At 41.3% G+C, this 21,123-nt stretch overlaps 3 protein-coding genes across 3 annotated transcripts; 2 read left to right on the top strand and 1 right to left on the bottom strand.

Annotated features, from left to right (window-relative positions):
• Positions 1–1,034: 1,034 nt before the first annotated feature.
• On the top strand, positions 1,035–7,495 carry LOC129827921 (ADP-ribosylation factor-like protein 9). Its single transcript, XM_055889210.1, has 4 exons — positions 1,035–1,917; positions 5,493–5,661; positions 5,863–6,038; positions 6,362–7,495. Exons 1-4 carry the CDS (start codon positions 1,723–1,725, stop codon positions 6,539–6,541), a joined length of 720 nt encoding a protein of 239 aa, XP_055745185.1. The 5' UTR covers positions 1,035–1,722; the 3' UTR covers positions 6,542–7,495.
• A 276-nt stretch (positions 7,496–7,771) lies between these two features.
• LOC129827919 (uncharacterized) lies at positions 7,772–12,538 on the top strand. Its single transcript, XM_055889208.1, has 8 exons — positions 7,772–7,875; positions 8,035–8,065; positions 8,217–8,273; positions 8,474–8,608; positions 9,641–9,763; positions 10,246–10,387; positions 10,655–10,789; positions 11,022–12,538. The coding sequence occupies exons 1-8, from the start codon at positions 7,857–7,859 to the stop codon at positions 11,130–11,132; spliced, it is 753 nt and encodes a 250-aa protein (XP_055745183.1). The 5' UTR covers positions 7,772–7,856; the 3' UTR covers positions 11,133–12,538.
• Positions 12,539–14,032: 1,494 nt separating this feature from the next.
• LOC129827916 (homeodomain-only protein-like) lies at positions 14,033–17,318 on the bottom strand. Its single transcript, XM_055889205.1, has 2 exons — positions 16,874–17,318; positions 14,033–14,325 (listed from the first exon to the last, which is right to left on the bottom strand). Exons 1-2 carry the CDS (start codon positions 17,021–17,023, stop codon positions 14,248–14,250), a joined length of 228 nt encoding a protein of 75 aa, XP_055745180.1. The 5' UTR covers positions 17,024–17,318; the 3' UTR covers positions 14,033–14,247.
• Positions 17,319–21,123: the final 3,805 nt, after the last annotated feature.

The following is a 21,123-nucleotide window of genomic DNA, read 5'->3' as shown; positions in this document are numbered from 1 at the left end:
AGACTAGTCAGGATCGAGGGAAAGATGAGCGGAGCAAAGTACAGAGAAATCCTTGATGAAACCCTGTTCAGGACAGCAGACTAGGCCGATGGTTCACCTTCCAACAGGACAACGCAGGAGTGGCTTCGGGCCAAGTCTCTGAATGTCCTTGAGTGGCACAGCCAGAGCCCGGACTTGAACGTGATTGAACATCTCTGGAGAGACCTGAAAATAGCTGTGCAGCGACGCTCCACATCCAATCTGACGGGGCTTGAGAGGATCTGCAGAGAAGAATGGGAGAAACTCCCCAAATACAGGTGTGCCAAGCTTGTAGCGTCATACCCAAGTAGACTCGGCTGTAATCGCTTGCAAATGTGCTTCAACAAAGTACTAAGTAAAGGGTCTGAATACTTATGTAAATGTGATATTTCTGTTTTTTGCAAAAAATGTCCACACCTGTTTTTGCTATGTCATTATGGGGTATTGTGTGTAGATTCATAATGGAAAAAAACGATTTAATCAATTTTAGAATAAGGCTGTAACGTAACAAAATGTGGAAAAAGTCAAGGGGTCTGAATACTTTCCGAATGCGTAAATCCTGGATTTCTTTCGTATTTATTGGCCAATGAGAGGCTTTGAAGCCACCGGTCAGACATATTGGCACTCCTCAGAAGAAGCAGTCCTTCATAGGAATAAATGGAATTCTACAGTATTTCAATTAAATATTTCAAGGACAAAAATACATGTATTGTTGTAGTGGGGACAGTAACATTAGTACTTTTTTTTTTTAATTGACAAAAAAATATATTTGTTTTGCTCACAAAGTAATATAAGTATGCATTAAAGGTGTCTGTACTAGAATAAACATGTCAAAAACAAATGTAGAGATTAATAAATGCATTTCTAAAGCTTCTAACATATTATTTTACCAATAGAGTGCTAAGATGGAAACCAGGGTGGCTTCAACACAACCCCCCGTCAGTCATCTAGTGTATATATATCATTGGTTTTTACCCTGTTTTTTGGTCATTGAACATCTCATCAGCATTGTTCATCAGCATTGTACGCAGAGTGTGCCCTCTTCGATATCAAGCGCTGCCCGGTGGACTTACTATGGAAATGAAAACAAGAAAGAATAATTTAGCTGCATCATTCATGTTGCTGATTTTCTATCTGTTATTTTTCAGTTCTACGTTTTGAAATTGTGATGCTACTACTGCGTTTAGACGAGCAGCTCAATTCGGTTATTTTTTCACTAATTGGACCAATCAGATCAGCTCTGAAAAAGATCTTATGTAAAAAGATGGAACAAATAACATAATTGGGCTGCCTGTGTAAACGCAGCCAAACATCCCCTTGAAGGTACTTGTGCAAAGTCTCTACATGTCAATCAAACGGATGAGCCGAAACCACTCTCATGAGTCTTCTCGGCAGTTCGAGTGTAGCAGTGACTGGCTGCATTGTAGAACGTTCATGTCTTGCGTTTGATGTTTTTTATTTAGAAAATGTATTATATTGTATCTATATATATTCATCTATTCTAGCTCCTGCAAACATTATTTTCTGTATGCGCCTTAACGTTACTTCCTGTGTGCTCTAAGCATCCGGATATCCCCTATCGCATTGAGAGCTTAATCTACTTGTTGTAACTGGGGGATGCAAACTTATTGATACGTAACGATTATCACGATGCATAAAGAAATGTGAAACAGTTCTCCGAGATTTCGTAACATTGTTTCGAACATGCCTGTTGTCAGAGAAGCTGCGGTCGTGGGTCTTGCTCTTGCAGTAACCGGAGGAGTTGCGTATGTCATCTGGACTTATGTGTCTTCGGGGGAAAAGCCAAAGCAAGAACCAGAGAAAATAGAAAAGGAGAAAAGGAAAGAAGCACAAAAAGCACCAGAACCCACACAGCAAACACCAACAATCGTAACAGAGGTACTTTTTTGGTCATATTGTGCTTACAAAATGTCTTTTTTGAGGCACGCCTACTTGACGGATGTTTGTGGTTGTTATTGGAAATTACCTCGCCGCCACAGAAAAGTACTTGTGTTGATATTAAACAAGTTAAACTTTTCAAACTATAGACTTGCTAACTAGAGGCACATATCATTTGCAGTTTATAATAAATAGGGTCCATAGATAGGCAATATATCAGTTGTATACAAGGGCGCCACTTTGGTTTTAGAAGCGGGGGGTGGGGGGCATAACCTGGCGGAACTTTTTGGGGCATCTAAAGCTAATTTCCTGCATTTCTACATAATCCAATATGCCTTCTCTATTTGAACAAAAGTAATCAAAAATGCCCACAGTCATCAAGCTAGGTAAGAGATCATTATTAAATATGTTTAAGGGATTAATAAGACTGAGCTAGGTCAATATTTTCTATTTTATTTCCAATATTTTCCTTGGGAATTGAAAAAAATGAATGGTGGGAACTGGGAAGGAAATTGTGTTGCGAGAGAGTTGAGTTATTGACTAGACTGGTGTGGGTCGGGCGTGCAGGCTGCTTGGGCTGGCTGAAATTTGATATTGAGGATGTCTTAATAAAAAATCAAAAGTCTGTATTTTTTTCAAGTTGTTCATTGTTAGGCTATTGGTTTAAAATTCACCTCCGCTCCGTCACAAACTGTTCTTCCCTGGCTGCCTGACCCTGCTGAGATCCCTGTCACCATCTGATCCGTGCTCTTAACTGACTTGCCTAGTTAAATAAAGGTAAAATAAATAAAAGATGAAGCATGACAAAGAATTACCTTAGTGTACATTTATACATTATATTATCCAAGAATATAATTAATTGTTCAATAATGGAAATGACTATTATTCACAGATCCTAGACTGTAACTTTAAGCTTAAACTGCTGTCCTGTAGCTACTGTAGGTCTACCCATCAATTCAAGATGGAACTTTGTATCATTCACTGATATTGTTAATATACTGCAAAATTCACCTGAGCTCTGTAGACTGGTCTTCCCTGGCTGTGTGACCCTGCTGGGACCCCTGTCACATCTGATCCTGCTAAGACATGATGAGCAGTGTTGTGTACTGACTGCACTCAAGGTCTGCCATCCCACGGGATGCCTGCGGGACATGCGGGTCTCGACAGAGATCATTGCGGCACGGTCTGCATTTCTCATGCTGTGTGCGGTCAGACAGATTACTTTTGGATGAAAGCATTTTTGTATCCACAGATTATTTGGAAACGGTCCTCTTTCTGCTTTGTATGCGTTAGCCTGCCTATTGTATTAAAAGCACATTTTTCGCATTATTTACACACTGAATTCGCTGCTTCAAGGTTTGCCATCTTTAAGTGGCCTACCTCTCCTAGTTGATAATGAGAGTTCAAGTACGCTTAGTATGTGTGGTCTCATTGAAATGGAGTAGGCTGCATACGTGGGCAGGGAATTACTTGGCAGTTCATTTAAATATGAAATTAACTTAAATATGATTAGACTGTAGTTTACTAAATTGTCTGTAAATAAATAGGCTTGATAATGGAGTAAAGGAGAGCGCCCAAACAATGTGAGTCGGAAGTGCAATCAAAAAATGTAATCATTGAAAAAGAAAAGGCACAACTCGCACATTAGTTAGGCTACTATGGTGAGCAAGCGTTGCACCTTTACATTTTCAATAATGATTTATTAACTATTTATTTGTCTCTGGCTGCAAATTGTCCTCCTAAAAGATAGGCTATATCTTATAAGCCTATGAAAAATGAACTGTGCGTGCCATCATTCGTGCTGCTTCCAGTTCAGTAGACATACCTGTGAGATCAGGTGTGGTCTCAAATAAATAGAGTAGGCTATAGCCTATACATGGGCGGAGAAGCACGGGCAGTTATCTTTCCAAGGAAATGTACTTCCTAAATAACTTACTACGTTTCCTAGAAATAGGCCTAAATATTGATCACCCATATTTCTCAGTCTGGAAATCTTCCCACTCCTAAAAGGTAACTATAAAAAGAACTCAAGAGAATGTGGAAGTCTTTCCTACTCTGCTCTCTTCAAACTACATCTAGCATATTGGCTGATATAGCCCAGTAATACAGATAGCCTAATATAAGGTTCATGTGAGAATCTCTAGTAATTTAAACAATTTCTTACGTAATTTTTGCATTTGATATTCCCTATAGGGCGCAAAATTAATGGGACCAGGGCTGGCATGTGAGCTGTGTCACATATGCCTATAATAACATTGCAGTACTGCAGTTGGGTTTGGGACCAGTTCTTGGGGTAGCGGGTGGGAGTCAGACAGAAAGCCAACAGCTGACGCGGATTCCGGTATGAAAAGCTGCGGATGGGGGCGGGAGCGGAATGAAGAAATCGGTCCTGCGCAGACCTCTACTGTGCACCATGACAGTGAAGCCTTTAACGTTAGAGCTGTTTATTACTGTGTCAGTGTGAAAAGTAGGGAATTAGCTCGGGAACTGACAGATCAATAACATTACATTGCCATACTGACTAATAAAAACGTACATTGCACTGAAAAAATGCCAGAATATAAATCTTCAATCGTTTAGCTGATAGTTCCATCATTTGATTCAGGTCTAGTGTGACTGAGGCAAAAATAATAGCTAACTTTAGCCAACTTTTGGCCAGCTCTCTCTAACTGTACATCAACTGACGAAAGCTAGCCAAGTTAATTTACTTCTGTTGAAACGGGACCAAACAAAGGCTACAAAACATTTCTATGCAAACAACTGCTGTTAGCTATATGAGTTGGCTATTATTACTATCTATCTGACAGATAGCTAGAGGTTAGAGCTGACCTGGCTGTGCTAGCTAATAGCTAACGTAGATAATTCATTCACCTCAGTTGAGGGGATGAAGCATTAGCTAGCGTTACATGTCAGTTACAATACTAGCTCAGCACTGAAAAAAACCACACGTTTTTTTCTGTTAAAAGTTCAACCGCGGTTACCTTGCCAGCTACATCAGTCAAGTGAAGAGTATCCCGTTTCTGCTCTGCTTGCCTTTACAACTTGGCGAATGAGCGCAACACATACACACTGAACCATGCTCAACTCTCTCGTGCTGTTCCAGCCAGCAGGATAGTTAATGGCGTTTTGTATAAGCTAACCTGTAACACCCAGTAAAGGAACCACAATTATCACACATCTGGTGTACAAACTGTAGCTAGGTCCAAGTCTTATCTTGATATTATAATCTTGCCACACTGTTTTATCTATTCTTACTCAGGCAGTGGTTAGCTCGAACTGACCACATGCTGATGTAATGTGACAGTTCAGTTAAGCCCCCTTCAGTCTCTTTGACTTCTATGTGATAGAAAACTAAGGCTGAAGTAAAGATGAAGCAATAAAAGTTAATTGTGGGCTTAAATCGATGGTTCACTATTTGCAATGACCAGTATCATGGCCCAAGCTTTATAAATGTTCACATGATTACAGATCAGCACTTACAGAAAAGTATTAATATGCCATATTTAAATATATTATTATCTGGGTTGTGTTAACTTGTGAATCTGATGTGCTTTTATTATTATGTGCCATCTAAGACAAAGGCCACAGGAAAGCAAGTCCTGGTGCTTGGCCTCGAAGGGGCAGGGAAGACCAGCTTGCTTCACTGCTTTGCCTCGGGGAGTCTGGAGCAGGATGTGACCCCAACACAGGGGTTCAATGCCGTCTCCATCAATAGAGAGGACCTGCAGATTGAGTTCCTAGAAAGTAAATGCAACTTGCACATGACAATATTGAGTACAGTTACTGATAATCATCTGGATGACCATGATATGAAGAACCAACATGAGTTCATCACTCGATATGCATTCATAGTATTTTCTTGTGTTTAATAAATGTTAAAAAATGACTTACTGCTCTGATACCTTATGGTGAAGAAATGAACTAAAAACATGCCATCTTTTGCAGTTGGTGGCACAGAGAATCTGCAGCCCTATTGGAAGAGGTACATGTGCAAGGCTATGGTGCTCGTGTTTGTGGTGGACTCTTCCAACGCAGCCCAGTTCCCTTTGGCTAAGAAGCATCTTCACGAGCTGCTCGAAACCGACCTCTACCTTCCCTTAGTGGTACTAGCCAACAAGCAGGTGAGACTGACATACTGATTTAGGGCTTGCATCTCAGTTGTCTTTCCTTGATTCCTCACGTCTTATCTCCTCGCCTCCATCTCAAAACGCGTTGAAGGAGAATGTCAGAGGGGAGTAACCTTGGATCTTTTTCAAGCATTTTAAGAATGAGGCGAGGAAGGATGTGAGGAACCCAGGGCAGACGTGAGAACGAGCCAAGAGTTGCATTTCAATAGTCTTGTGGCGTTTCCTTTCCTCGTCGCCTCTTTTTCATCCTTGTGAGATACTGCACCTGCTCCAGTGTCTCACCTTGGGTTTGTTCCCGTTATTCCCCTTATCTCCAGGATAACCAGGGGGCCTGCAGTATCACAACACTCCATGAAGCCCTGTCCCTGGAGGAGGTGGGGGACCAGCGCAAGCTCTTCCTCATCGGCACCCATGTAAGGAAGGGGGACACCGAGGTGAATTCTGCTGTGCAGGACGCACGGGACCTGATCATTCAAATAGTGCAGGATGGTAGATAGACTCACCATCTAGTCATCAGATATGAATGACCCACTGGTTGAGAAGTGATAGGTTACTTTAGTTTCACCCCGTCCTGGCTTGCCTTCATTTGTTTTGATAGCACTAGCTACAATCTCTACTGACAGATAGTGAAAGGCCTCATTCACATCCAAAGAAGCCATAAGCTGACAAGGTTCTTATGGTCAAACTCATTCACTAATTGTATTAGCACAAATGAACAATAGCACAGAGTTTATCATTTACTTGCCTCTGTAGTTTTTCACTTTCAGACACAATACTTCAAGGATGGTCTCAACATCCTTACCTATAGGGATTGAATAGATAATGCTTTGTTGTTATCAAAGATTATTCTCGTAGAGCTATCTACAACTTGCAGAGCATAATGCAGGTTCATTTTAGACAAATGGTTGTTAGGTAGTATGTTGAAGACTCTTTTGTGGTACATAGGATTATTTTTGTTTATATTTTGCATAGGAACGTGATGTATTGACTATATTGTCTTAAAGGGACCTTGCTACATAGTTATATTTTCTTAAAACCGATGTGATATTTATTTAAACAAAGCAATCAACCCAAAAATTATTTTGAAGAACTGAACAATTCCAAAGTATCATTATTCACTTGTGTCTGGGCATTTGGCTAACAATGTTTTGCCTTGGTATAGGTTGAATCGTTTACATGCACTAAGGAATAAATCTACATGTGAGCACAAAATGTGCTACTCATTTTCATGTTCATCACTTGTAAAACTACCGGTATAATCTTGAGTAATAAGCAGGTATGAAGTGCACTACTGAATTTCAAAAACCAATGGAACAATTATTTGTATGGCATGATTATAACAGACCTCCAAACTGTTTCTGTCATTTAAGCATAAAATACCTCATTTTCCCCCCACTCTTTTTCTGTTTTGTCACACTTGGTGATGTAAATTAAAAACCTGGTTATAAATACCTGTGTGTCTCAAATTGTTGTCTATAGGCTTATGCTGACATTTAGTTCTCCTCAAATATAAATATCTATATGTTTATTTTTGGAGTTAAAATATAGCTAACCATAAATATTTATGTCATTGTTGACCTCCGATATCACTTTTCATTTGACGTCCTGGATCGGAACTCTTAAGAAAGAAGATGGACGCACTCCCAAGAGGGGCTTGTACACTCCGGTTTCAACCCGCCACACTCAAGTAGTCCAGTCCTGCCATGTGATAAGTTGCTAGGGACTCCCAATGCCATAGCAACAACACAGACCATTGTGACCCAGCAGGTGAATTCAACCGGGTACATTTATAAAGACTTTCCACAGGCAGATATGGTATCTGGGAAAAAAGGTACGTATGGGGGGGACCATGTTGTCCGAATGCTTATGTTGAACATCATTTTAATGTTATCCTTAAATTTTGTAAAAATGTTTTAATAGAATTTCCATTTTTATCATGAGGGGCTAACCCAATTGCGTATTATTCTCTGAACAATCCTCTCTTTTGTAGGACTTGAATCGAGATCATGTCCATCAAACAGGTGCACATATTTTCTTTATGAATTCCTTGTTTTCAGATCAAACTGATGTGCAAAGAAAGTAAGGTACTACAACTACTGTCTAGTTGTTGGTTGTCTTTGTATTGTCAAGATCCATTTTAACAGGTAATAAAGAAATTAAACATTCTTGTAGGATTCTGGAACTTGCACAACACAAAGAATACAAAACAGTGTGGGTCACAACACCTTGGTGAGTAGGCTACTTTTTGAGTATTGGCATTTGCAAATAATTGTATGCTCATTACATTTGACATGTTTCTATGACAAGTCTATCAGTGGCAACAAAAAAAAAACATTCAAGCAAGTACTTTTTTGTTTATACGTTAGCATTCATAGTGATGTTTATTTGACTGATTTCCCCCCTGAAAGTTGATCTCCTCATTGATCTAGTCCAAAGCTTACCTGGGGAAATCAGGAGTCAATATGGCCTCTGTCTTACTCAGCGCTGGCTGCAGTTCCAACAGAGAGAATCCAATACCTAGCTAAGCACAAAAGAGACTTCTCAGCATGGGAGGACCACCTGAGGTAATGCATGTATACTAATTACACCCAGGCTGAACATTATTGATGACTCTCTCAAAAAAGTATGAGCCAACAGTTTGACTAAAAAAGCACTGTAAGTAGGTATACTCAATACATTACCATTTTATTGTGCAGTGTCACCACAAAACAGTGAAAATGTTTGCTAAGTCTTATATTGGTCTGCTCTATAAGCTTGTGTAATATACAGTACATTTGGCTCTGAGCTCAAGCGAAGAAAATGGTCCTCCAGAGTGAAAAGGGATGTTAAGGCTACTTGCCAATTTCCTGCATCCTCATTGGGGGTGACTGCTACAGAGATGTCAATTTGAAAATCGAGAAATGTCTGTTAGTCAGGTTCAGACAGACCTGTATTAGATAATACCCCCCAAAAAGTAGGTTATCATTCAGCTGCCAAGCTAAACGTGCAAGCAACATTAGACAAATCATTCAATCAAAATTCTTCTCAGGAAGCCCTGCCTTGTTAAGTAAGCTATTTGTTGAATTGAAGAAGGCAGCATTTGCCAGTAAGTGAGAGTGAATGGCCAGTTTGGCCACAGGCAAGCTGCCATCATTGTTTCTGTGCTCGTTGAATTTATGTTTTAATGTGCTGCAGTTTGTTTTTTGTGTGGTTTTGACAGAGAAACAATGCCCGAGTGTTCCAAGTGGTTGTAGTTGCACCACATAACCTCACCAACCTACTAGAAATTGGAGACAGATATTTGGCATTCTTCAAATGTTCAGTTTATGACTAAACCATTAAGTGTAATACGATTACGGAAAAAGTGAATTTAGCTGCCTGCAGGAAATCGAGGTGGTATGTCACACAATGTGTCATGATCTATATCTCGCATAAATGTGAAGTGAAATTGTTCACATTCAACGCAGTCCGATCTGTCTATTCGCCCCTCTAAAACGTTGCATCATTATTGATGCATTTAATCCTTTCAATTGTCCATTGAGACAGGAGGTTAAGTTTCTTACCCTCTGGCTTTTAGCCCAAAGAAATGGACGGTAATTGCTTGTATTTTCCTGCAGGAAAGACGAGGAGGTGATCTCCTCCAGGAAGACATTACGTTCTTCCTCCAAGACGGCCCAGTACGAGTGTGTTGTCCGCCTGTCAACACCTAAGACCAGGTCCCGAAGCTCCCAGGAAATGGGGTAAAATCCCCAAGAAAACGTGACTATAACAAAATGTGCCCAGTCCACATTGTTAAATACTAGAGTATACGCAAGCATGCCCCTTGGCCTAAGAAGCCGATATTTTGACGTGTTATTTCAGTTGCGAGCTGTGGCTCTGGGAGAGAGTGGAGACGATGATGAGATAATAGGGGCTATTGTCCAAAGCTCAGGCCCCTGGGACATTCAGAGACGGCCACGGAAGTCTTTTTATAAATCTTAAAGCGCAGCAGCGCACATTTGGCCTCAAGCCTTCTAGAAAGGACTGTCAGGCCTGCACACTGGAGCGAATATAAAAAAAACAATATGCCTGTTTGTTGTCATGCCTCTGTGGAACACTCCCATGGGAATGGTCTGAAAAGATGAGAGGTTTTAGTTCAGGGCAGAGGGCTATGTTGTGTTGTTTGTGTTTGTTTTATGGTGATCTTGCATATAGAAATATTAGAATCTCTGTGGTTCCACAGGCCTCCTCACACATCGTGTTGTGAGTACAGCTGCCCTATCTGGCACATAGACACCAGAGTGAGAACTGCTGAGACCACTCCACGGCTACTACAGCTAGCCAATCCCAAAGCGAACCACCTCAACTTCAAAAGCAACAGGGAGGTAAGTGCCTAGAAAGGAAGGTAAGTTATTCATTCAGTTCAATGTAAATGAAAGTGTTGCCAAAGGTGTATATCAAAGGTTTACAGTTGCTGTACCTTTTGGATAACATTTGGATAACTTATTCAGAACTGCAGTGGGGGGGGGGGGGTTGGGGGGGGGGTTGCCTTCAAGGCTTGAGGTCGTTTTCACAATTGCATGTTTGATTGGGAAATCATACATAAGTCAGTGATTCTTCTTTTACTTCTTTACTTCTTTTTTTTGTTGAAGAAAGTGGAGACGTACATTTCCTATGCTGCCAAAACGGCCCAGACCACTCACAGGCTGGACCAGCTCTCGCTGCCCAAGTTGAGGGACAGTAAAATGTTCTTTGAGCGGGGACATCCAGAGGACTCCATTTGGCCAGTGAGCTCATCTCCTTTACTGTCACCCACACAACACGCTGGAAAACAGTTAAATTCCTAGACCTAGAATGATGCTCTGCACCAATGTGTAACATTGTCTCAATGTTGTTGTGATGTGAGATTTTGTTTTTCTTCTATAGTTTGAAGAAAGATGCGACGTGAGAAAGAGTATGCTTTCAAATAAGTTTTCTAGATCCTTGGAGAGAACTCACTGAAACATGCATTCTCAACAGGTGTCAAGGGGAGCCCGTCAAGCCACAGCAACTTTACGACTTCAAACTCTATCAGCTCCTAAGGGACTTAATAAGGACTACATCCCTCTAAGAGACCTGCCACCTTTATGAGCTTTCTTCTCCATCAATGTCCATGTTGGTGCACAATGTACTAGGAAAATGGCCGCTGAGAAAAGCAAAATAAATGGGTACCAAGTACTCAAGGGGTCTCTAATAAGACAACGTCTTGTGCTTTTTAAAAAATCTGTTTGGCGCCAGAGCCGAGATGGGAAAACCGGACGCTTTTGTCCCCCACTGGTTTTGCAATCATGTGCATTGAGATGTGTGCTTGGAGCTCTTTTTGACGAAATCGAAGCAATACATTACATTGCCTTTAGCAAACAGCCAAACCAAACTATTGCTTTATTCCAGTAGGCTCTCTTTCCAGAAGAATGTGTTTTCGTCTTTTGAAATGAGAGCAAAGGTATGATAAAAGGATCCACATGTGTTTCTACATTTCAATCATTCTGGGTTCTCTGTTTATATCAAAACCACCTGTTGTAAAGATTCCTCACGTGTTTTCCTTGAGATAGTGAAATCTCCTAGATTGATTCAAAACCACATTCTCTCCCCAGGAGCTTTAAATGTCAGCCTCCCAGTCTGTGACCACTGTTTAATTTACAAAAGGCACCATGACCTCTGTTTTGAAATACACCGTAATCCCGGTTACACCACAGGCACATGTGAGCATTACCTAAAAGTGGACACAATGGCTTTCGATGGGGCCATGTGGATTTAGAGCGGTGCGGGAGGGATGGCGGAGCCGCCATGAGTGTAGGGCCCGAGCGGAGAGGCGAACAGACCTCGGAGGCTAGACTTCAAATCAGATCCAAGCGTCCAACTGGGACCTAATCTTGGATAAGCCAGCAATGACTGTGACCTTGGACTGCAGGATAAAGAGGGATAGAGTGGAAGGTGGAGGAGGCTGAGGAGGAGTGTAATGACCGTTGGTGCCTCCCACTGGTTGACTCACTTCCCATGGAGCACCTGTTCCTAAAGAGGAGCTCTGATCTATGCTTCTGGTTATCTGTCTGTGTGTGGCAGCCAGCTCTGACACATTCATCAAGCTCCAGCTGACACTGATAGGCTCTGAGTGGGGTGGCTGTCTCACTGTCTGGATCCCGCCGGTTAGATGAGATGTTGACGCTTGCAGAGTATTAGTGAGACTGATCTGGTTTTGGCAGAGAACTGCAACGCTATATTAAACTACACTTTTTATAAAGGGTTTCTAAACTGTCCGTAAGTAGTTTATAGACAGTTCATTATGGATGTAGCAATTGGTAATAAACTGTGTGTGTAAATATATCCCCTCTTTAAACACCTGAATGAAGATCACATTTTTAGCTACTGAGTGAAACTAGCTACTTTCACATTTAGCCACTTAAACCCTATGAAGAGCTGTCTGCACACATCTATTTCCTATCAACTCTTCACTTCCTCAACAGTTAAGTATGCAAACAAATGTCATGGTCCATTTTGTGTCTTATCGGCCTTGTTAGATCTTCTCATATTATCCTTGACTATTCAAGGCTGCATTCAAATACCCTTTGATCAAATAAAATCTAAAATATGTGGTAGGCCTACATCTTCAACCCCCACACATACACACTTCCTCCTAATGCAGGGATAACAACAAACCAAGACATCCTCACTTGCCCCTTTTGGTTGAACTTTAAATCAAGTGAAAATCGACAAGAAAATGTCCTCCTTGTGAGAACTGTTGTCGCTCATACATTGAAGCACATGTGAATCGTATTAGTCTAGCAGCTTCTTGAGTCCTGGAAAGTGCGGTTTGGACAGAGTGCAGTTTGGACACTTCTGGAGTCAGTTCCTGGGGCCAGCTGGACCAGGTTCTGACGCTCACCAGTCTTGGGGTGACAGATTCCACACAGGCCTGCTAAGTCCTCTTAGCAACAGACAATGCAGGGCCCATTCAAATTCCATACACACCACATTGGCCTCTTATAGAACGCTAACGGCCTTTCATTCCACTGAATTGTAGTGCGGAAATTATATAACAAGCGGTATAGCATTATCTTCCTGATATACTTTGCCAGTTATCAGTACATATCAATAAAGGTGGGGTGGGGGACAGGTGGGGTACAATTTTTTCTTTGATCTTCAAATATCCATTTCTTTATTGGTTTGTTTACTTATTTTAGTTGTTTTGCAGCTGCAACACAAATCATAAGATGGCACGCAATGATTTAAGAGTGACGTGCAAGAAGGGACAATATGCGTTCAGCTGGAGCTTGATGAATGTTCTGCATTTGGTGAGTTCGCTGCTCCACTCTCAACAAACACACTTGTTTTTCCTCTTTGGGTGTGACTCTTTTTTACACAGTCAGCTGAACAGGCGAAACAAAACAGACCGGGACAGGAAGAACAGTATATACCACTGCAGTATGTGCAGCCAGGCCACACAGCTATCTGTTATAACACACTGTAAAACAGAGAGGGGAGTTTAATTCGGACCAGAAGTTCCCGAGTTAGTATACATTTTTGTTGGGCCTGTTATGTCGGCAGTTCCCACAATCAGTCCATCATTACCCTAAGTTTGTTGGCAGGATATCACTCCCTTCTCTCTTTCCTTCACCTGTTATTTCCCCTAGACAGATATTTAGAAACTGTGACAACTGAACCGACAAGTAGGTGGCATCACCTGCTGGTGGTTGTTTGCTCTTAACCCCAGCTTACTTGTCTAAAGCCTTTCCCTCCAAATTTGCCATCGTCCCTGTTACAGGGCCAGCTGATTCTGTTGAATCTGTCGTAAAATGAGTGCTGCCTCACATCTTTTATAGTCCCATGAAAGCCCAATGTTATCCCGCTCCCTGCTGAGAGACACACAAAACAAAGCCTCACAACAAAGTCCCCCCCGCCAACTCTTCCCGTCATTGTACCCTACTTCCTCATTGCATTCAGCAGCCCCCTTATACAGATGACATGAACTATGAAAGCAGGCTACCATAACGTATATTATAATATATGTTTATTTATTATTATAATGTAAACATGGCGGTTATATTGGCAAAAAACAATGACTCACATGACACTTTACATTCAGTAAATAGCTTAGATACAAAAGAGAGAGAATGATTCAAGGAAGGGGGGATTGGTCAGTAAGGGTGTGGTGGGCGGGTCAGAGGAGCAACGGGATGAGGGGGAGGTTTCCTACGCCATTCCAATCTCAGTCTTTCACTGATCCCAGTTGAGCTGGAAGGCCCTCGGCCTGTCTCCACTGTGCGTTGCGTAGCCTAAACCATTTCTGAAACAAACAAAAAGAGCCCAAGGGAGGTGTCAGAGACAGATGACGGCACACCACGGATTTGTTGCTATTGTTCAACCAGGTATTCGTTCCAAATACCATTATTATTAGTCAATTTGTTTAAAACCTGAACTGACCTGGGTGAGGTAATGGCGGGTTACAAACTCAATTAAGTCATTGTGACATGAATATTCCTGAAAAATGACATTCTTCCCCTAGGTGTTTTTCCTTATGCAGGGCGAAGAGGTTCCTAAAGCAACACCCAGGGCTGCTTACATCTAAATGTTCAACTGAAACAAATAAACTCTGATTTTTAGGGGGGAATTTCTGTAGCAGTATTTTTCCAGCTAGGCAATTGGGGGAGTAGTCAACTACATTCAGACAACGTTGTGGACAATTAGTTATGTCTGGAAACAGGGTTTAGCTGTGTCACCGACTGTGAAATGCGTTCTCAACTGTGATTTCCCCACTATCTGAATGATGCCATCATTGTTGTGGATTATCTTGACAACTTGGAATTCCAAACAATGACAGAATGTCATGGATGGTCAAATCATTAAGCAAAATCGTGGATGGTGAAAATTGTTCAGGTGGGCCAATATATATATATATATATATTTTTTATTTTTTATTTTTTTTGCAATACCCCAGTTGAGAATAATTGGTACATTTCCAAATGAAAACCTACATATGATTGTCATTTGAATTGTCCATGCCCTAAAGGGGTCAGAATAGCCTATATCAAACCTGTCACGGGTGCTTATTCACAGATGGCTAGAAGTATTAATCGACACTGTATAGCAAAATGTTGCTTCATTTTTGTTCTCCCAGATGGATTACACAGAGAAATCACTGCAATAAACTCCACATGACCCCATTGCCTCCGTGTGCTTTAGAAAGCACAGAAGGTCTAATAATGAGGTACTGTATGAAACACCTTGTAAAGGGGTAGAAACATGTAGCAAATGCTCTTTATGCACGAGAGGGAGTGGTAACAGGGTGTGCCCTTTCCCTTAGGTGTACTGTAAGACCTATCAAACATCCAGTGCTTTGTTCAAACTGAATGAGACAACAGCAGGTGGTTAAAAACATCCGCTGTCAATGAAGTCAGAGGGCCAAGTACTCAACCTCACCCAGAACCACATTTGCCTAGTCAAGTTGGCTGGGCTTGTTCCAACTTTGTGCACTCACAATGGAAATACTCAGTCACCAGTGGAGAGAGCAGGCCAAACCCGTTTGCAGAGGAGAGAAAGGGACAACCTTTTGAGAGTCGTGTCATACTGGCTCCCGTGATCTGTACATAGTTGTTAATGATCCTCCATTTGATCATGCAAATAATGTGCAGGACAAAATCTGCTCAAGGCAATGGGTTGGTTACGTCCTTCTCTGTCACACACACCACTGTATCTGAAACGTGCGTATAAAATGATCCCAGCTCACGTCTTCCTCCAAAACAACAGCAAATGAATGTATGTGAAGCCTAAAACTGATCGTGAACCCTGAAACTGAACATTGTTTCTCCGTCAACTGTGCTAAAAGGACAACAAACAACAGAGTGCATTACAACAAGCATCCTAAATGTGGAATTAGAAGAACTAGCCTCTGCATAAGTGGAATGCTATTAGATAGAGATGTCTGTATAACTTCACCATGTTCTCAACACCTTGGAGTATCACTGACCCAGCCCTCAAGCAAAGGATAGGCCCTACCCTGAAACTTTGCATATGTTTATGTCATACTATATGGTTACTCAATGGCTTGGTTATTGCATAATCAAGAGTCATGTCCAACAACAAACGTTGAACTCAATTAAATGTATGTTGTGACTGAATCCAAAACTGATCCAACTGGCAACGTTATGTAAGGACCACTGGTGTTCAGATTTAATATTAGAATGTTTGGAATTTCTGGAATGAGTAAATACTCTTTAAAACTGTCATCCTCGCGGGACAGTGACATGCGAACCAAAGAGCCGTCACTGGACGCGCGCGCTGTCAGCACTGTCCGAATCACGCTATTCTCTTTTGACATCGTTGCCACAGCCTAATAGAGGTCGATAATATCTCATCAAAACATTGCGCCTGTTCAGTGAAATACCAATTGCCTCTCTTTGGAAATTGCTACATAGTATTTGTTCAATGGTGCGTGGGAAAAAAATATTTAAAAAGTACACTGGGGTAGCCTGCGCCAGCGCAGAAATGTATCAATACTAAGTTAAATGTACAACAACATTGTAGCCAATAGACTATAGGTTCCCAAAGATGTGTAACTCTCAAAATTATGTTTATTTTCAAGATAAACAAGGTATTCATTTGATTGTTGACATTATATTACACATTGAAAAGACAGACACATTACACATGAACCTAATTTGAGTTTTGACAATAAATGCGTGTGGATCATTTTAGGCCGTTTCTAGCCAATTCACCCCATCCTCAGCAAAGTTTATTTCCTCGCAACATTGTTTTCATCATACAAAACGAATCTCTTCATAGAGCGTAACATTCTCATTGTTGAAACAAAATCGAGAACATCGTTGAATACTCACCGCTGTCTCTTCCTCGGTTAGTCCACTTTCAGCTGCGATCAACATGAGAGTCGACTCGTCGGGATGCTTGCTGACTCTGGTGAAATTCTCCTCCAGAATTTTGATCTGGTCCTCCGCTAACTGCATACTTTCCATTCCTTTTGAAGCCATGTTCCCTCTCCAAAAGAGCTCTCAGACACAGAAGTCGTTTTTATGATATAGGTTCAAAATTATAGCACTTCGTGGTATAAGCTCCAATGCAAATGACGTCCGTTTGCCAGTAAATACCAGTGGGCAACTAGGAAATAATGCTGGAGATAAGGACCAACAGCAATCGCTTAGCAATTACAGCCCCTGAAAAACTAACAACAAAAACGCATGTCACACTGACTGAATGTCGACCGTGTGAAAGCTCTACTACTGTCAAAAGTGTCTCTCAGAGCGTTTAATAGAACCCTCCCCTTCTATATGAAATTCAATTAAAGTTTGACGCAACAGCGTATGAACAAGTTTTAAAGTGACATACTCATATGTGAATACACATACAGAAGTTTAGATATTTCCACAATGCTTCCTTTAGATTATTTCTCTCAACTCAACTGCTGATAAGCCTGGTCTCTCCACATTATATGCAACATATGCTTGATGATGTCAGGAATACATGACGCTGTGCGCTGGAGCTGCTGCCCCAGCTGCACCTGTAACCTATCTAAAGGGCCTGCTTAATGCATGGGCTTACCGGGGCTGAGAGAGACAAAAAATACATAAACAAAAAAGAACCCAGTGGCCTCCATCAATCTTTAACGGAAGAAGTTTGGAACCACCAAGACTCTTCCTAGAGCTGGCCGCACAGCCTAACTACGCAATCGGGGGAGAAGGGCCTTGGTCAGCGAAGTGACCAGGAACCCGATGGTCACTTTAACAGAGCTCTAGAGTTCCTCTGTAAGGATGGGAGAACCTTTCAGAAGGACAACCATCTCTGCAGCACTCCACAAATCAGGCCTTTATGGGTGAGTGGCCAGATGGAAGCCACTCTTCAGTAAAAGGCACATGACAGCCCGCTTGGAGTTTGCCAAAAGGCACCTAAAGACTCTTAGACCATGAGAAACAAGATTCTCTGGTCAAGATTGAACTTTTGGCCTGAATGCCAAGTGTCACGTCTGGAGGAAACCTGTCACCATCCCTACAGTGAAGTATGGTGGTTGCAGCATCATGCTGTGGTGATGTTTTTAAGCGGCAGGGACTGGGAGACTAGTCAGGATTGAAGGAAAGATGAAAGGAGCAAAGTACAGATAAATCCTTGACCTGCTCCAGAGCACTCAGGACCTCAGACTGTGGCGAAGGTTCACCTTCCAACAGGACAACTCAGGAGTGGCTTCGGGCCAAGTCTCGGAATGTCCTTGAGTGACCCAGCCAGAGCCCGGACTTGAACCCAATCGAACATCTCTGGAGAGACCTGAAAATAGCTGTGCAATAACGCTCCCCCATACAACCTGACAGAGCTTGAGAGGATTTGCAGAGACGAATGGGAGAAACTCCCCAAATACAGGTGTGCCAAGCTTGTAGCGTCATACCCAAGAGGACTTGATGCTGAAATCGCTGCCAAAAGTGCTTCAACAAAGTCCTGAGTAAAGGGTCTGAATACTTATGTAAATGTGATATTTCAGTTTATTTGTAATAAGTTAGCAAACATTTCTAGAAATCTTGTTTTTGCTTTGTCATTAGGGGGTATTGTGTGTACATTGATCCATTTTAGAATGAAGCTGTAACGTAACCAAATGTGGAAATGTCAAGGGGTCTGAATACTTTCCAAAGGCACTGTATAGCCTAAGTTAACTATGTATGTACTATCTTAGGACACCATAAACCAGGAGGACCATGTAACAAACCATTAAATCATTACAATGGAGGCTTCATTTATTTATTCTTTCTTAAGTTTCCCTTTGTAATGGTGACTTGGCTATAATTGCAATTACAACAGAAATTACCTTGTGGTGTTGTTGATTTTCTCAGGGGAAAACAGTCAATACTGCCACACAAATGTTCACCAGTTTCAAAAGCAGGTTCCTTTTCATGCCATGTCGAGATTCAAATTTGGCCCATCATTTTAAGTTACTCTCAATGAACAGCTGGAAAAGAGGGACACAAACCAATTGATAAGGCCCAGCCTTGCCTGTATATAGGTGCTAAATAGATTATTTATGTTGCCCATATCTTAAGTGTTTGCGGTATTCTGCACCTGTTTGGTCATATTATATAGTGTAACTAAAATGCCTTAAAGTTATTACCGATAAAACCATGAGCAGCATTGATTGGCAAACAAAAATCTTTGCCTTAGTACAGACGGATATAAATGTTATGACATCGACCTGTCAATTTAGGACTATTATATCACAAGGCAAATATCCATAGTTGTTTCAAGTAATGAAAGAGAGTGCTGCATTTGATTTGTATTACTCACTAGCCTGTTTGACAGGTCGTACAAGCCACAATCACTGATAAGACTTGTAGCACCCGCATGGCCAATCCAGAATTCAGCAAATAGCAACTGTTAAGAGACACATCGGTCGGCACGTGTTGCAAACATTTTGAACCGATTATGAATGGACTATGTTTAGAAACATTATGTTGAACAATTCAAATAGAAATAACCACCATGCATTTTGATAGGCAACAATATTGAACTGCGCTTTGTTGAATTCAGGAACATCAATGTACCCAGCCCAACAAGCAGTTTGTCCACTTCAGCAGGCCTACTGTAGATATGCAAAGATATGGTAATTGCTTTTGAGTTCAAAATGGATATGAGGCCTGTCTAAATATATCAGGGGTTAGGACCTCCCTGCCAGTAGAATGAGTTGTGTGCGTGTGACTAATCAGCATATCCTCTCCTGACTTACACAACAATGCCCTCTATTTTCTCAAATTCAATTACATTCAACTAAATTAAATGACATATCATAACGAAAATGATTAACTGAGACCAAAATATTCAAATCAAATGAATTAAAACAAATTTAACTGGAATGGATAACATGAGCTTGATCCTGTGGTTGTGCTTAGTAGAAATACAGAGGTTGAGTAACTCATAATCACACATTGCCGTCTTCTACTGGGACCAGAGTCATGTCTTTATGGCTTGAAGCGAGACTATTGCTACATGCAGGTCAGAGGTAAGGTGTTGTTTTGAAACATAATTAGGGTGGCAAATTCCTTCTACAATCACCCATCACTGAGGACATAGACATGACTGAGACAGGATAACCCTTTGGTATAGATGTGGGTATTTACTAGTGAATGAGAGGGTGATGTCACGCGACACAACTATGTTACCATGATTGGTAACTAACACGCTGTACGGTTTGACTCGGACATGATATGCATAATGTTGTGGTAAGAAAAATAATGCTTGTGTCATAACATTCCATGACAATTACTACCAGCTGTTAGACTTACTGTTGATGAGTGAATGATTCAATGATTTACTCTCATAGTAGTCCTATGACATCGTTATAGTAGGTCACTACTAGTCACTACAGAGATTTGTTGCATCAGACACTATTCTACTTGTATGACAGCGCAATGTTGAAAGGTCTCTTGAGTCATCTACATATTTTTTTTACTGCATACCAACACTTACACTAGATTGGTTTTGAGATGTACTGTTGTCTCTAAATAAATTGGACAAAAATAAGAAAAGAAAAACAGGATGTTCAACTATTCACATTGCACATCCTTACGACCACCCTTCTACAACAGGAGGATGAATAAGGAAAGATACCCAAATAATAATAAAGGAAGTCTAAAACAAACACCCTACTCTATTTCCAGAAAAGGAAATATGTTCGCACAGTATGCAAAAAACAACAACAATAAATCTGTAGATGGACTGACATGTAGTACCACTACTAAATCTCTAAGGCCTCCAAGAGGTTGAGAAAACAGAGCTCGTCTCCCCCTGGCTTTAACCCCCTGAGCCAAACATCTTGTTTCCATTAAAGAGCATCTGTAATGGCCTCAGAGTCACTCTGGAAGGAGCTCCTGCACAAGTCAGTTATTTAAGGAGGCCGGGCCGTATCACATGGGCCTTACATGACAGTATTGTAGTCCGGTTCTCCCCTACGACTTCCCTCGTGCCTCCCCCTCCAGAAAAAGAAACATCTGGAAATTAGGAATCAAATTCGCCTGGACCTGGTGGAGGAAATGAGGCTGCTGAATTATGGAGGAGCGTTGGGCTGGGGACAGAGTGAGAAGCATTGGAGCGTGCCCGT

The sequence above is a fragment of the Salvelinus fontinalis genome, chromosome 29 (genome assembly GCF_029448725.1).
Source record: "Salvelinus fontinalis isolate EN_2023a chromosome 29, ASM2944872v1, whole genome shotgun sequence".
NCBI classification, from domain to species: domain Eukaryota; kingdom Metazoa; phylum Chordata; class Actinopteri; order Salmoniformes; family Salmonidae; genus Salvelinus; species Salvelinus fontinalis.
Note: the sequence above shows the minus strand (reverse complement) of the source record. Positions and strands in the feature narration are given on the sequence as shown.